Genomic DNA, 15,669 nt, shown 5'->3' with positions numbered 1-15,669 from the left:
GTTGAATATCATTTGATACATCAGGCTTTTAGGGCTCATATAGAATAATAAAGTGAGAATATGGACCTATTTGAGGCCCAAAATATGCAATTTGAGCAGTTGCTGATATTTGTACGGCCAAAAAGGAAGATGAAAATCTGATAGCTTGTAATGTAAACCAAGGAGATCATTATAACAGGACAGCAAACTACTTGCATAAAATGCATATGGTCTAAATATCAAGTTGTCACTTTATGGCTGTTTCACAATTCCAAGGACGGACTTGCGTTCTCGTGGAGAACTTGCCAGGTAATCTTGAAAGAACGAACTCTGAAGGACAAGAGGACACAGAACGCAACTTTGTGAGAGTTGAGATGTGCTGTGATCTTGTTACTCAACTGGCCTTCCCAGCACATTATGAGTAACATCCAATGCACAATCACATCACAAATGTTAACCAATTGAAACATTTCTTTCTCATTATTACAGGCATTTTTTTTCATATCTTGTTTTATATAATTTTATTTTGCTGTGTGTAATTGTAAAAATCAGTATATGTTTAATGTTATGCTTATGTCAATGTTAAGATTATTTTTTTCAGGTCACTTTATTAAAAGCAAAACAAACAGACAAATATTTACTTTCACAAGCCATCACGTATTTGCTAGCTTGCAGCGACAATCTCTTAAAGAATGAAAATTCTGTCATTAATTACTCACCATCATGTCGTTCAAAACCTGTAAGACTTTCGTTCATCTTCGGGACATAAATGAAGGAGATCTGAAAATCTGAGAGATTTCTGTCCCTCCATAAACCGTTGCGCAACTACCACTTTGACGCTTCAAAACGTTCATAAAACTAGAGCGATTTAGTCCACAATTTTCTGAAGAGACTCGATCACTTTATATGATGAAAATATTTAATTTAGACATTAATCCACATAAACAGAAGCTCAAACGTGCTGCGTCACACAAGAATGAACCTCACTGGTTCTCACACGTCAAGCGAACATGCTTGAGCCATGTTGTGTGAATAAACCGTGAATAAAAGCTTAAATTCAATGTTCATCATATAAAAATTATCGTGTCTCTAGATGATTTTGGACTAAACCGCTCAATTCATATGGATTAGTTTTACAATCTCTTAAACTTTTTGAAGCATCAATGTGGTAGTTGTGTAGCTGTCAATGGAGAGACAGAAAGCTCTCATATTTCATCAAAAAGATCTTCATTTGATGAAAGATGAAAAAGTCTTATGGGTGTGGAATGACATGAGAGTGAGTAATTGATGACAATTTTATTTTTGGGTGAACTAACCCTTTAAGTAAGAAAGCTTACAGGCCTCCAACCGCAGCGTCTTCTGGGATCTCTAACTGTTCGATTCTCTCAAGTCTGCATTAGATGCATTCTCGATATCAAGAACACTAGTCAGGTCCGAATCTTCAAGATTGTGTAACCCTGTAGGCATTTTTGAGGAAAAGTTGTTATACCACATTTTTAGAAAGTTCAATGTCTCCTGAATAAGGATCCACCGTATAACATTGAAATAAGGGTCCCATTTTCTTGTAATTGTCATTGAAACAATAGGTGCATTATTCACAGCCAAAACACTACAGGTGGATAGGGTAAAAAATTTAAGTTATAGATATCACCATAAAACCTTTCCAGTTTTTCACTTACATAGAGACAGACATTTTTTGTATTACAAGTTTTCTGAAATGTCATGTTTACATATGCAAATGAGGCATACCAGTATATATATATATATATATATATATATATATATATATATATATATATATATATATATATATATATATATATATATATATATATATATATATATATATATATATATATATATATATATATATAATTCGAGGGGCAGGCATACCAGTGCGCGGTTCTCCCTTTCGGGCTAGCCCTGTCTCTTCGCGTCTTCACAAAGGTTGTCGAGGCAGCCCTTGTTCCTCTCGACGACTGGCTGATCCTAGCTCACTCTCGAGACAAGGTTTGCGAACACAGGGACCTAGTGCTGCGGCACCTAGCTTGTCTGGGCCTTCGGGTCAACTGGGAGAAGAGCAAACTCTGCTCCGTGCAGAGGATCTCTTTTCTCGGTATGGAAATCGACTCGGTCGCCATGTGCGTGCAGCTTATGAGCGTGCGCGCGCAGTCACTGCTAATTTGCCTTCGTCAGTTCGAGGGCAAGAGTGCGGTTCCACTGAAACTATTTCAGAGGCTCCTGGGGCATATGGCATCCGCAGCCGCAGTAACGTCGCTCGGCTTGCTTCATATGAGACCGCTTCAGCTTTGGCTTCGCGATCAAGTCCCGAGGTGGGCATGGCAACACGGCACGCTCCGAGTCCCAGTGACTGCCGTCAGACCTTCACCCCGTGGACGAACCTCAGTTTTCTATGGGCTGGAGTGCCCATAGAACGAGTTTCCTGGCATGTTGTTGTATCAACAGATGCCTCCATAATGGGCTAGGGCGCCATGTGCAATGGACATGCTGCCGCAGGCTCCTGGACAAGACCCCAGCGCCTTTGGCATGTCAATTGCCTCGAGTTGCTGGCTGTACGTCTCACCCTGCACCGCTTCTGTGCGTTGCTCAGGGGTCAGCACGTATTAGTCCAATCAGACAATACCGCCACAGTAGCGTACATCAACCGACAAGGTGGTCTGCGCTCCCGCCGTATGTCGCAACTCGCCTGCCACCTCCTCATATTGAGTCAGAAGCATCTGAGGTCGCTTCCAGCCATTTATATCCCAGGAGACCTGAACCGTGCAGCTGATATGTCTCGGTTTCGGCCTCTCGCTGGAGAATGGGGACTCCATCCCCAGTCGGTTCATCTGATTTGGGATCAGTTCGGGGACGCACAGGTAGATCTGTTTGCCTCCCACGACTCTTGCCACTGTGACCTGTTTTATTCTCTGACCGAGGGCACGCTCGGCACGGATGCACTGGCGCACAGCTGGCCGCGGGGCCTCCGCAAGTATGAGTTTTCCCCCAGTGAGCCTTCTTACGTAGACTTTGCGCAAGATCAGGGAGGACGAGGAGCAGGTAATTTTGGTTGCCCCGTATTGGCTCAACCGCACCTGGTTCCAAGAACTAGTACTCTTCGCGACAGCACCTCCCTGGCCAATTCCTCTGAGAAAGAACCTGCTTTCTCAGGGACGGGGCACCCTATGGCACCCTCGTCCCGATCTTTGAAACCTCCATGTGTGGTTCCTGGACGGGACGAGGCAGGTTTGAGTACCCTACCACCAGCGGTGGTGGCTACCATCACTTCCGCTAGACTAGAGCATCGTCCACGAGACATGCCTATGCGTTGAAGTGGAACCTCTTTGTCAACTGGTGTTCTTCTAAACTTAAAGAACCCACGAAAGGCCCGATCAGTGTCGTGCTTTCCTTCTTGCAAGAAGGGTTGGAGCGAAGGTTGTCTCCCTCCACCCTGAAAGTGTATGGTGCCGCTATTGCCACACATCATGATGCAGTTGATGGTAAGTGCATTGGAAAGCACGACCTGATCATCAGTTTCCTGAGAGGAGCGAGGAGACTGAATCCTCCTCGCCCTCCTCTCGTTCCCTCTTGGGACCTCTCTGTGGTTTTAACTGCTCTGCAGAGTGCTCCCTTTGAGCCTTTGCAATCAGTGGAGCTTAAGTTCCTGTCAATGAAGACAGTGCTCCTGGTTGCATTGGCCTCCATCAAGAGGGTAGGGGACCTGCAGGCATTTTCGGGTGACGAAGCGTGCCTGGAATTTGGACCGGCTAACTCTTACGTGATCCTGAGACCCCGGCCTGGATATGTGCCCAAGGTTCCCACCACACCCTTTCGAGACCAGGTGGTGAACCTGCAAGCGCTGCCCTTGGAGGATGCAGACCCAGCCTTGGCACTGCTCTGTCCAGTACGCACCCTCCATGCTTACGTAGACAGGATGCATTGTTTCAGGACTTCAGACCAGCTCTTTGTCTGTCATGGTGGGAAGCTGAAGGGAAAGGCTCTCTCCAAGCAAAGGTTGTCTCACTGGATAGTGGACGCCATTGCTTTGGCTTATCAGCAGCAAGGTCGACCATGCCCCCTTGATGTGACAGCCTGCTCCACCCGGAGTGTGGCATCCTCTTGGGCTCTAGCGCATGGCGCCTCGCTAACAGACACATGTAGATCTGCAGGCTGGGCGACACCTAACACGGCCTCTGGGCGACCCCCACGTGTGTAGTCCACTGTAAGCCTCTCTGAGCATGTGTCTTTCCCTCGGCAAGCTACCTTGCCACCCCTGGGTTTGAAATATTCCACCTGCAGCTGGACACCCCAGTGATTCTCAATATGCAGCCCCCTGGGGTCATGTGTATTCCAAGTCCCCCCCCTTCGGGCTGGGCATAATTGCATATTTCCACTGATATATGCTTCCTAGTGTTCCTTGGCATAATTCCAGCAGCCATTAAAAACTATCCCTTTCATGTTAATGTTGTTTTTTCATTGTTTACATGTTTAAATATTCTGAGAATGCATAGTTTTAGTTCTAATGTTTAATGTTTAAACTGTAATAAATGCATTAAAACTTTTTTTTTTGGCAGCCATTTTGTTTTTATTGTTTATGACAAAACAGTGATGTTTACAACTTGTTATACGGCAGAAATGGATTCAGCACCTAAAAATCATATAGAAACAACACTTGAAGTACTTTTCCTCAAAAATGCCTACTGCATCTTATCCAGGGCTATTTATCTATTTTGGGACCTGACTACACATCCGGCTACTTTCATGCATCCTCTGTACTTGCGTTCTTGAGTATTGGAAGTGAACAGTTGATGTACAAGAAAACAAGGACGCAAGATTGCTTATATCGAGAAACGGCCTAAACCTCTCAATAATATCATTTAAATGCTTGGTTTTATGATTAAAACTCTGCTGTTTTTATAGTGAGGGGCAAAACATATAAAGCAATGCAATGATGATTGAGAGATGTACACAAATTTCATGTCATTTAATAATCCAAATTTAAAATATTTGTTTTTAAAAAAAAAAGTTAAGTCTGGATAAATCAAGTAAATCTAAGTTGCTTCAGTCCAGTAAGTGTTCATATCTTGAAATAATGTTATTCTTACATTTAGTTTATCAAAAAATCTAAAGATTTCAAAGCAAAAGGTGAACCACAACCTAAAAGAGGGTGGTTTTAAAATAATACTAAAAGATGTTTTACTTCCTAAAAAGTATAAACCATCAACCATTGTGTCCAACAGGTTTTTCAGCAAAGTTCTGATAATTTTGAGGCCTTAGAAATGTGCGTACAGTAGGCTTTAGGTATAGGTTTAAAATCCCTTTTCAGTCACACGAACCACAACATATTTTATAGTACACCTGAGATCCTTGAAGGTAAACATCTTTTAATATGTGACACATCCAGATCAACACACAGAGCATCTTCTAATGAACTAATGATGCAGACATCCATCATATGCGGTGCACCAGGAATGGTCTGAAACCCCCAAGCTTTAGATCACTGAACATTTGTGATTTACAACCCAGCAGAGCTAGGAGGGGGTATTGTAAAACAGAGACAGGCTCTTTTACAAGGAGGGGGGGACCAATAACTTTAGTGGGCTGCTTCCGAATTCCTCCACCGCCCTTCATCTCGTTATGACTTCCCGTACAGATGATGAACGAGCACCATGAGAAAGTCCCATCAAGACCCGAACACTGGGGCTCCAATAAGAGTCTGGGATCAAACCAACTCCCAGCCAAAACCATCCAAAATGCACATCATAGTCAATAATTGTGTTTCTACATCATCGACAAGATCACTTTAGATGGCGGCTTTCGTGCATACAAATAATAATAGCCTAAATGTATTTATTTATTTGGCTCCCGTAAGCTTACATAGAGACCGCACGTGTTTCATTTGTGCAGTAACGTGAGCGCGTGAATTTTAAGAGCTGGGAGGTCTCGCGCACTGCACACCAATATCAAGTGTGTAAACAAACTATTTCCGTACTCTCTAAAAACGCGGTTATCCACTAAATAGCGGCTCAAAAATATGCCAGAGAGTTTCTGAAGAGCCCTGTTGTGAGAGTATCTACGGCAAGTGAAAGTATGGAACTTGGAAACAGCAAATAATACAGCTGAAGTCGGGTGAACTCGTCAATATTGGACACATTATGAGGGAAAAAAAGCTGCGCGTATGGACTCACCCCAAAACCACCAGTTCGCCGTACTTCACTGGCTCTTTGGTGGGCGCACAGTGCTCCTCTTGACCCGTTGAAAACATGAGGCTTTTTCAAACAACACAGCGCCCCTCACTAAATTACACGATCAATCCAGCGACGAAACGGGAAAAGACTTCAAAGGACGGTCCTAACTGCCATATTACCCATTTACCTGCTCCCAATCTTACGTTGTACTTTTCTGAGGAAAAATAATCAATGAAATCGGACATCCGACAGAAATTTTTAAATTAAAGCCTTGAGTCTCGGAGACATTTCATCATGGGAACAGCGAATAACTTAATGCTTCCATCCGCTGAAAGAAAAACAGTACTCGTAGGGGGTGGACCGTACCATTCACTTATAACGACTTTACGCGGGGGAGAGTGGGAAGAAACTTTCCAATGATTAAAGCGAATATTCTAACAGAGTCATCGTCGATCAGTGTATGCTTACATACTTTTGAGGCCTGTGTTTCGTTTGCATAAACTGTTATGGAAAGTTTGATCCTGAGATATTTCACTTTTCAGTCTAAAAAATGCGCCCCCTCTAACGGCACAATCCAACACTACGGCGGTCTGAGGCGGCACCTTCAATTATGTAAACAAAGACTGAAAGTTAGACATATTTAAAGTGGTACACTAAATTATAAGCCGTTTTTCATTTTAAGCTTATCCAGTTTTGTGCACTACGTACATAATAATAAAAACTACAATTATTATAATATATTTTCCAAAATAATTATATCAATTTGAAAAAAAAAAAAAAAAAATTATTTTTTAAGTGGCACTCCTAATAACAGTAACCTGCAAATCAGTAATCAAATCTAAATGTGTTTCCATGCTCTGATTTAAAACAAACCTCCACAACACTTAAAAAAAAAAAAAGTTGCTGCCTTAAATTTTTAAGTACAATCAACTTGGATGTTTAAGTTATTTCAACTTAAATTCGACTTGAAAATGAGTTGAATCTTGTATAACTTAGGAAAACAATTAATAATTGCTTAAATTATTTTGATGAGTTAAAGAAATGTAAAAACATATGTTGTCAAAACTTTTTTACAGTGAATGAAGTGAATCATAAAGGGACAGTTCACCTAAAAACCTTTGTGTCACTTTAAAGTTGTATGACTTTCTTTTTTCTTTCAGAACACAAAAGAAAATATTTTGAACAACATTGTGGTCCTAACAACTTTAGACCCCTTTGACTTTAATTGTTTGGGGAAAAAAATCTGACTATCTTTCTTTAAGAATATTTTTATATTCTTTTAGATATGCTGGATGGAATTTTTACGCACAAATGATTAGCAGCGATAACTATGTAAACTAGGCCTGAGAATATAAACTGTTGACTTTTACTCTGCTGTAAACCATGAGCGTGTTAAATGCCATCAATTCCCTCACAGACATCATGCTGTTCTAACAGCTCAGTCCACATGAATGGGCCATTTGCTAGGAGTTTGCTTTTCTTATACATGCCTCCACAGCAGCACTCCGATTCTGTTTAAGTTTGATAATCAGGATTGTTGATTTATTATTCTGCTTAAAGGATTTGTTCGCCCAAAAAGGAAAATTCTGGTATCATTTCCTCACTCTCATGTGCGTTGAAATCTTGTATGACTTACTTTCTTGCATGGAACAACAAATGAGATGTGAGGTTGAGTAAAGATGACAGAATAGCCTAATAATTTGTGGCAAACATTTTTTTTAAAAGTCGGCATGAAACAGAAGTAGTGATTTTCTTCCCTATTAAGACGTATATCTGAGTGAAACGGCTTTTTGAATAAGAGATAATGTGGGGCGGGACTTGATTTTGCCTATCGAGAATTGATTGGATGGTTGTGGTTTGCTATTGGTGGATCTCGGTTGATCCCGCCCTCACGCCAGTAAACACATCATCAGAGAAGAGAAGAGATGTTGCTGCAAGAGGGAGAGGAAGTTATTTTGATTAAAGGTACATGAATTAAAAAAAATAATGATGTGCATTTATAATAAATACTAAAATATTCCATAAAAAACAAGAATCGTCCATTTTGATTTCATGGTGACTTTAATTTCATTTTGGCCCACTGGAAGAAAGTTTATTAAAAGTTTATTACATATTTTTCCACTGACAAATCAGAGTGTATGTTCTTATTGGAGTGAATGTAGTCAGTTCACTTTCTCTGGATAATCACACTTGAGTACTTTTGGCCAGTCCTCCCGATCAGCACTCCTCCACGTACTTTGACGGCTCGTCAGTCTTTCACACGTTCCTGCTGAATGTGTTACCTCCACACGTTTGTAAAGTATTGTAATGTGCCCACACTGTCACCACAATCTGTCCTGAGCAATTGGGTTTTTGGCGAGGGTTTCACCTCCCTCACCCTTAAAAAAAAGAAGAAGAAAAAACATTATATTGGAGAATTTCACAAAAACTAAAAGAGAAAAAGAATGAAGCCTACTTATACTGTAATATATAAACAGGCACACAGTATGACAGTATTTGTCATACTGCATTAATGATTACAGTAATAATGGGAATGGGGGCAAAGTGCTTGAAAATAATGTCACAAAGCAAAACGTATACTGAAGGTTAAAAATTGCCTTCATTTTGCAATATATAGTTTATGAATGTATTTATGTATGCTTTTATTTATTTGTTTGTTTGTTTTAGGGTCCGTGCCATGATAGTAGCTGAACAAACTCAGGGTTACTGGATTAGTTTTGAGTTGACAAAACCAAACCAATCCGATCAGGCTTTGTTGGTACCATGAACTCAGACTTTGACCCTGAGGTCATGGAGCGTGTGCACGTGTAAGTGTGACATCAGTAGCAAAAAGCCAATCAAATGCCTTGAAACAGAGAAACTGTATAAACTAACTGATATAGCAAGATAGTATTAATTCATTAATTCATATACTTCATATTCAGGGGGAGTGACTTTATTGCGTCAGACATGTTACACGTTGCCCACAGCTGATTGGATGAATTTCAGTTTGAGATCTCTTATCTGAAACATAACCTGCCACGGAGCGCAAGATACTGTGGCTATGAACAACTTTCATGGTGCCTAAAACCCAGTGTTGGCACAAACTAAACTGAAACACGCCTGGCTAACTGTTGACGAAGTCTGAAGAAAAGACTTTCTTCAGTTAAACAAAGACAAAACTGAAGTCATTGTGTTTGGAAACAAAGATGAAGTTCTCAAGGTGAACGCATACCTTCACTCTAGGGGTCAAACAACTAAACATCAAGTGAGGAATCTCGGTGTGACACTAGAGTCAGACCTTAGTTTCAGTAGTCATGTCAAAGCAATAACTAAATCAGCATACTATCATCTGAAAAATATTGCAAGAATTAGATGCTTTCCAGACAAGACTTAGAGAAACTTGTGCATGCTTTCATGACCAGCAGGGTGGATTATTGTAACGGACTCCTCACTGGCCTTCCCAAAAACACCATAAGACAGTTGCAGCTCATACAGAACCAGAACATATGAACATATCACACCAGTCCTAAGATCTTTACACTGGCTCCCAGTTAAATTTAGGATTGATTTTAAAGTATTATTACTGGTATATAAATCATTCAATGGCCTAGGACCTCAATACATTGCAGATATGCTCAATGAATATAAACCCAACAGATCACTCAGATCACTAGGATCATATCAGCTAGAAATACCAAGGGTTCACTCTAAACATGGCGAGTCCGCTTTTAGCTATTATGCCAGCCGCAGCTGGAACCAGCTTCCAGAAGAGATCAGACGTGCTCCTACAGTAGTCACTTTCAAATCCAGACTCAAAACACTTCTGTTTAGCTGTGCATTTAATGAATGAGCACTGTGCCACTGTTTGTCCGACTGTTTGTACTGTACTGTATTTTATTTTATTTTATTTTTCTAAACTTTTATTTTTCTAAAATTTTAATTTCTTCTATGTAAAGCACTTTTAATTGCCATTGTGTATGAAATGTGCTATATAAATAAACTTGCCTTGCCTTGCCTGGCTAGCCACCTAAACCGGCTTCATGGTACAGGCCCCAGGTCAAATGTTTATTTAGCACCATTAGAAACAGTATGAGTAAAGGAAAAGTTTCAAAGATGTTTTCATCTGTGGACTTAACCTGTGATAGTGGACAACCAGGAGCCTCATTGGCACATATTGTCAGGGTTCTGTCACTTCTGTCTGGGTTATATTCTGGTTGGTGACAGAGCGCTGACATTCCCAGTTTGTCCTGTGTTTATGTTTAGTTTGGTTTATTGTGAGCACACGGCTTGTCTTTTATTCCTTGTGCCATGTGCTCTCCTGTCAATTGTCTAGCCCCTCCCATCTCGTTACCTGATAATTGATTAATCTTCCCCACCTGCTTTGTTCATTACCCTCTTTTGTTTGCTCCCTATATAGTCTCCCTGTGTTTGCAGTCCTGTGCTGGCTTGTTGTCCATGTTTCCCTCGTGTTTCCTGTTCCCGCCTGAGATCGCTCTTGTTTTCCCCTACGGGGTAGTTTTTGTTTGTAGTTTTGGTTTTGCCTTTGATTTACTTAATAAACATCCTTATTTCCGCACTTGTATCCTCGCTTTACTTTTGACCATTCCGTGACAGAACAAACCAGCCAACATGAGGATACAGCGGAGTGAGGGTCTCATATGACCTTGTTTGAGTATTTTTCCATGTGTGCTCGAAGAGTAGACCATAGCAGCCAGCTGTCAAGTTGGAAGAGGAAGGTCCAATACTGCTACTAGCAGCTTCCCTGAATCCCCTTCCGTCAGCACAACAGATACCTGTTCAGCTAACACTCCTTTCTACAAGCAATCCTTTGAAGGAACCCGCCTAGCCATATTCCCTGGGACCCGTGGAGGCCGCAAGAGAGGACGTGGTCGATATGGACCCCGACGCCATTCCCCACTTCAACCTCTCTTCAGCCCTGAACCAGTGCTGTCTAGTGGCTCGAACCTGTGATGTCCAGCGGCCCCGAGTCCCGACTTTGGGGGTCTCAAGTCCGGTGGTCCGGGAGGACCTGACTTCGGGGGTCTCAAGTCCGGTGGTCCGGGAGGACCCGACTTCGGGGGTCTCAAGTCCGGTGGTCCGGGAGGACCCGACTTCGGGGGTCTCAAGTCCGGTGGTCCGGGAGGATCCGACTTTGGTGGTCTCAAGCCCGGTGGTCCGGGAGAACCCGACTTTGGTGGTCCCAGACCCAGTTGTCCCAGAACTGTCAACTCTCCCTTTCTCAGACACTGAGGCTGTTCCCGTCAGTCCTGCCTTGGCCGATTGTCACCTTTTATGCAGCCACTGTCCTGCATGCCTGGGCAGCACACACCTCAAAGATGGCTGCCTCCAGTCCTGTTGGCACCCCGGACACTGTGCCGGCATCTGTTCCTGTGCCATGGCCGTCCGAAGGATCGTCTCCGCCATGGTTGCCTCCACCATGGCCGCCTGAAGGGCCCGCTGCCGTCCCGGAGGGTGTTCCAGAGCCCGAGACTCTTCACGTCGGGTCTGCCGAGCCTGAATCTCGTCACGTCGGAGCTGCCGAGCCTGCACTTCATGTCAGTCCTACCGAGCCTGCGCATCACGTCATGCCCGCTGTACCGGAGCCTGTCCCGATAGCTCAGCCCAAGAAATTTTTTTGGGGGGGGCTATATGTCCTCTGCCAGAGTGGCCGGAACGTCGGCCACCCGATGGACTGTCTGCTCCGCCCTGGCCGCCCGATGGACTGTCTGCTCCGCCCTGGCCGCCCGATGGACTGTCTGCTCCGCCCTGGCCGCCCGATGGACTGTCTGATCCGCACTGGCCGCCCGATGGACTGTCTGATCCGCACTGGCCACCTGATAATTGGCCTGCTGTGCCCTGGACGCCTGTCCAGTCTGCTCTGCCCTGGACGCCTGCTCGACCTGCACCACCCTGGCTCACAGCCAGGAATCTTGACCTGCTTGAGTCTCCATGGCTCAACCCTCCCGTTCCTCCCTGGTCACCAAGGACTTTCTGGCCCGCTAGGCGGGTACTGGACTGGACTGGCTTCCCTCCCTCCCCCCTTTGGTTTTGCCTTTGTTTTACTTAATAAACATCCTTATTTCCGCACTTGTATCCTCGCTTTACTTTTGACCATTCCGTGACACATATAAGAAATGTCCTAAAATAAATACTTAACTAAAAATGTTCAAACATTATCAAGCATTATATGGGAAGACCTTTAGATCCAGATCCAGTCCTGGTTCTCTTTGGAGTTAAGGATGACAACGTGACGATATTAAAGAGTCAACCTTCTGTGATTGTATTTGTTATGCTTCTTGCATGAAGACTGATCCTCCTTAATTGGAAACAAAAAAAAAAATACACTGACTCATTTTGTTTGGTGTTATGCAATATCTCCAGATGTTATGCATGTTAAAATGTTATGCAATATCTCCAGTTGAGAAAAAATAGGTTTGCATTTGCAATGAAGGGTAAATTTTATAAGTTCTATGACACTTGGAGATATTTCATTGATTATTTTAAAAGTGATATAGCATTGTTTTCATCCAATATTTAGTCAATCAGAAACAAAGGGTCTAATGACACCCTTTTCTGTTTTTTTTTTAGGGAAATTGGGGGTTTAAGATATTCTTAAACAATTTAAGGTAAAGCGAGAAGACGTTTTTGCAATGTTGTATACAAGCGCTTTGAATTCAGTTCTTTCTCTCTCCTCAAAAAGCAATAAAGAGAATGATGAAAAAAAGAAAGAAACAGCATGAGTTGACCAGTAGTGTAAATTTTAAAATGTTCTTTAAAAATATTGTTTTAGAATTTTAATTAAACATCTATTTAGAACATTCCAGTTCTTGTAATTAATTACTGCAACACTAATCTGCTTTTAATCTATTTGTTGCACGACAGTCGTGTCCAGAAATGTGCTTCTAAAGTTCTTACATTAATGCCACTTCTGAGTAAACAAAAAACAAGAAACTTTCTGTTGATGTTGATGAATAACAATGCCGTGTCAGTGACTTAAATATTTCTCAATTGCTCCCAGTTGCTGACAGCGTCCTATGACCACATGTGTGTATAGGCAGGTTTTTTATGAGTCAGCCTACAATCAACCCGTACACCCCTCCACACACGTGCCGGGATGAAGGATCAAAGGCTTGGTCGCTCATTCCATCTTGATGGATAGCAGATGCAAAGAGCTGCTGCTCCTCAACGCCATGTCTGGTTTAGATTTGTGTACTATGACAATATAACTGCATGTAACCAACAAAGGAGAAATTATTAGGCATGACGCATGACCAGAGAGAGAATGATTGCGCAACTTCTGGCCCGAATCATAATTTCAATTCATATGAACGCAGGAAACATAAATATAACTCAGGATGATCGGAAGAAAATGTTGCAATGCTAGGTTATTTTGTGTGTGGTTGTCAGGGTGTTGTTATGCTGTGTTTTTAGTGCCCTAAGACTAAGATCCCTATCACATTGTTACCAGTTACATTTAGTTTAAAATAATTTGTATGACTCACACTGACTGTTTCTACAACAGCAGAGTAAGTTAATTATGTTGTTATTACTCAACCTGTAAATGTCTATGAGACTGTGAGTGCTTCATAAAGATCTTTGAGGACGTTGACTCATGTAAGTTATTGCTTCAGGTCACAGGAGTAATGTCACGCTCTCTGTACATGTGATATTTTACACCCCTTTCAAAATGGACGCCTAAAGTAGGAAAACCCTGTTTAGCAGCCTCTGTACAATAATAATGGCTATGGAATATATTTCCATACTATCTGCAGTATAGGCGATAAACCCTTGTGAAAAAGAAGTACACTTTAACATACTATTTAAAAGTGACCTTTGGCCTTTTATGGAAATAATACACAACAAAAGCGGCAACCCTTCAGGCGTATACTCTGTGTCCACAGTTTGTAGCTCCTGAGTTCGTGAATCTTTTTAACGATTCTTTAAAAGAACCGACTCTTAAAGCTACACTGTGTAGGATTTTCTCCCATCTAGCGGTGAAATTGTTTATGACTACCAACTGAATATTACTTTCTAGCCCCTCCCATTCCGAGGGCGTTTTAACTCCTACGGTGGCCGTATTACTTCAAATCTGCCGGCGGTCGCGAGTAATCTCCCCTCGCATTCGTCACGATGCCACTGAGTGTCAAAACGCAAAAGGCGAAGCTTGAATTTCCAGGTATGTCCCTCTTTGGCTAATGTATTTTCAAGATGGAGGCGCAACATGGCTGCCGCCATTCGAGTGACTCGCTCGTATGTATTCTAAATGGCAGATTCAATTACGAGAATACTTGATTAGTTGGTATAAGTAATTACACATTAATGTGTACATATCATTTTGAAAGTGTTTTTTGCTAAGAATCAAGTTAAAAAATTACACAGTGCAGCTTTAAGAGTCATTTCCCAGACAGCAACATAATGTCAGGCCAGATCATGCGGATGTGGACCGGATCCAGGCCAACACTATGTTGCTTTCTGGCCTGTGAAACTGACTACAGATCGCAATGTTTAATTTTCATTAGATTATAACAGAATAACAATCAACAATAGGGAGAAGAAAGAAAAAAAATTACAAAAAAGATTTACAATAATAATAAATAAATAAAATAAGAATAAAATCAAAAATACACAAAGAAAATACATACAGAAATAAAACACATTACAGTAATGATCAAAAGTAAATAACAAAAATTAACAGTAAAAATAAAATAAATAAACGCTAATGGACAAACTTGATATGATAGTGATTTTTTTCTAGATTTTGAATCTTCATATACAGGATATTTGTTTTTATGTGCAGAGCTAGGAGTGCCAGGAAACACTTCTTGTGGTGCTTCATGTCAGAAATATGTCAATACAAGTTATGCCAACAAACTTGTTATATATACAAATGTGACCAGATTAAGGGGTTATGTTGTGATCACTAAAACGGGAACCAAAAGAAAAACCATATATCAGGAGTATGTTTTCACTTTTCGGACACAGTTTGGGAGCCGGTGCTTGAAACGGGCGGTGGAGGTGGTTTAAACATTCCAGGCTTATAATAATAATAATAATGCAAATGAACAAACAAACGAAGATGACACACAAGTATATTCAAGGAAAATACAGCATATCTTAGTTCTGTAAAACAGCAAAACCAATGTTACTCGTGTATTGAGAAGCAATAAAGCAACCTCTGCGTCCGTTTTCGGTCTCTCCAGCGCTGGAAAGCTTCTCCAATATTAACGCAGGTCTTGCCTGATCGTAACCCTTACTTTTAAAGTTATATTCCCCTTGCATTTTCTCTGCCATATCTCTCTCTTTCTATATAGTTGCTCTCTCTCTCTCCTCCCCCATCATGAGTCTGCACGGCCCTTGCTGATTGGCTACAAGTGTGTTTTGTCCATACCTGTCAACATTTGGATACCAAAATACGGGAAATCTGAACGCGGGGGGGGGGGGGGGGGGGGGGTTAGAGGCAGGCTAAATAGACATTAATTGCGCAGATATTAACATAAATAAATACATACATACTATTCAA

The 15,669-nt window shown here is 41.8% G+C and overlaps 1 protein-coding gene across 1 annotated transcript in view; it reads right to left on the bottom strand.

Moving 5' to 3' along the window:
- Positions 1-6,515, bottom strand: part of peli2 (pellino E3 ubiquitin protein ligase family member 2) — a 31,573-nt gene extending 25,058 nt beyond the window's left edge. The window contains exon 1 of the mRNA XM_081347351.1: positions 6,168-6,515. Within this exon, the coding sequence (XP_081203477.1) occupies positions 6,168-6,244 (77 nt within the window). The 5' untranslated portion in view covers positions 6,245-6,515. The remainder of the gene's footprint in view (positions 1-6,167) is intronic.
- Positions 6,516-15,669: the final 9,154 nt, after the last annotated feature.

The sequence above is a fragment of the Scardinius erythrophthalmus genome, assembly GCF_964197995.2.
Source record: "Scardinius erythrophthalmus genome assembly, chromosome: 19".
Taxonomy (NCBI): domain Eukaryota; kingdom Metazoa; phylum Chordata; class Actinopteri; order Cypriniformes; family Leuciscidae; genus Scardinius; species Scardinius erythrophthalmus.
This window is presented reverse-complemented; position numbering and strand designations above follow the sequence as displayed.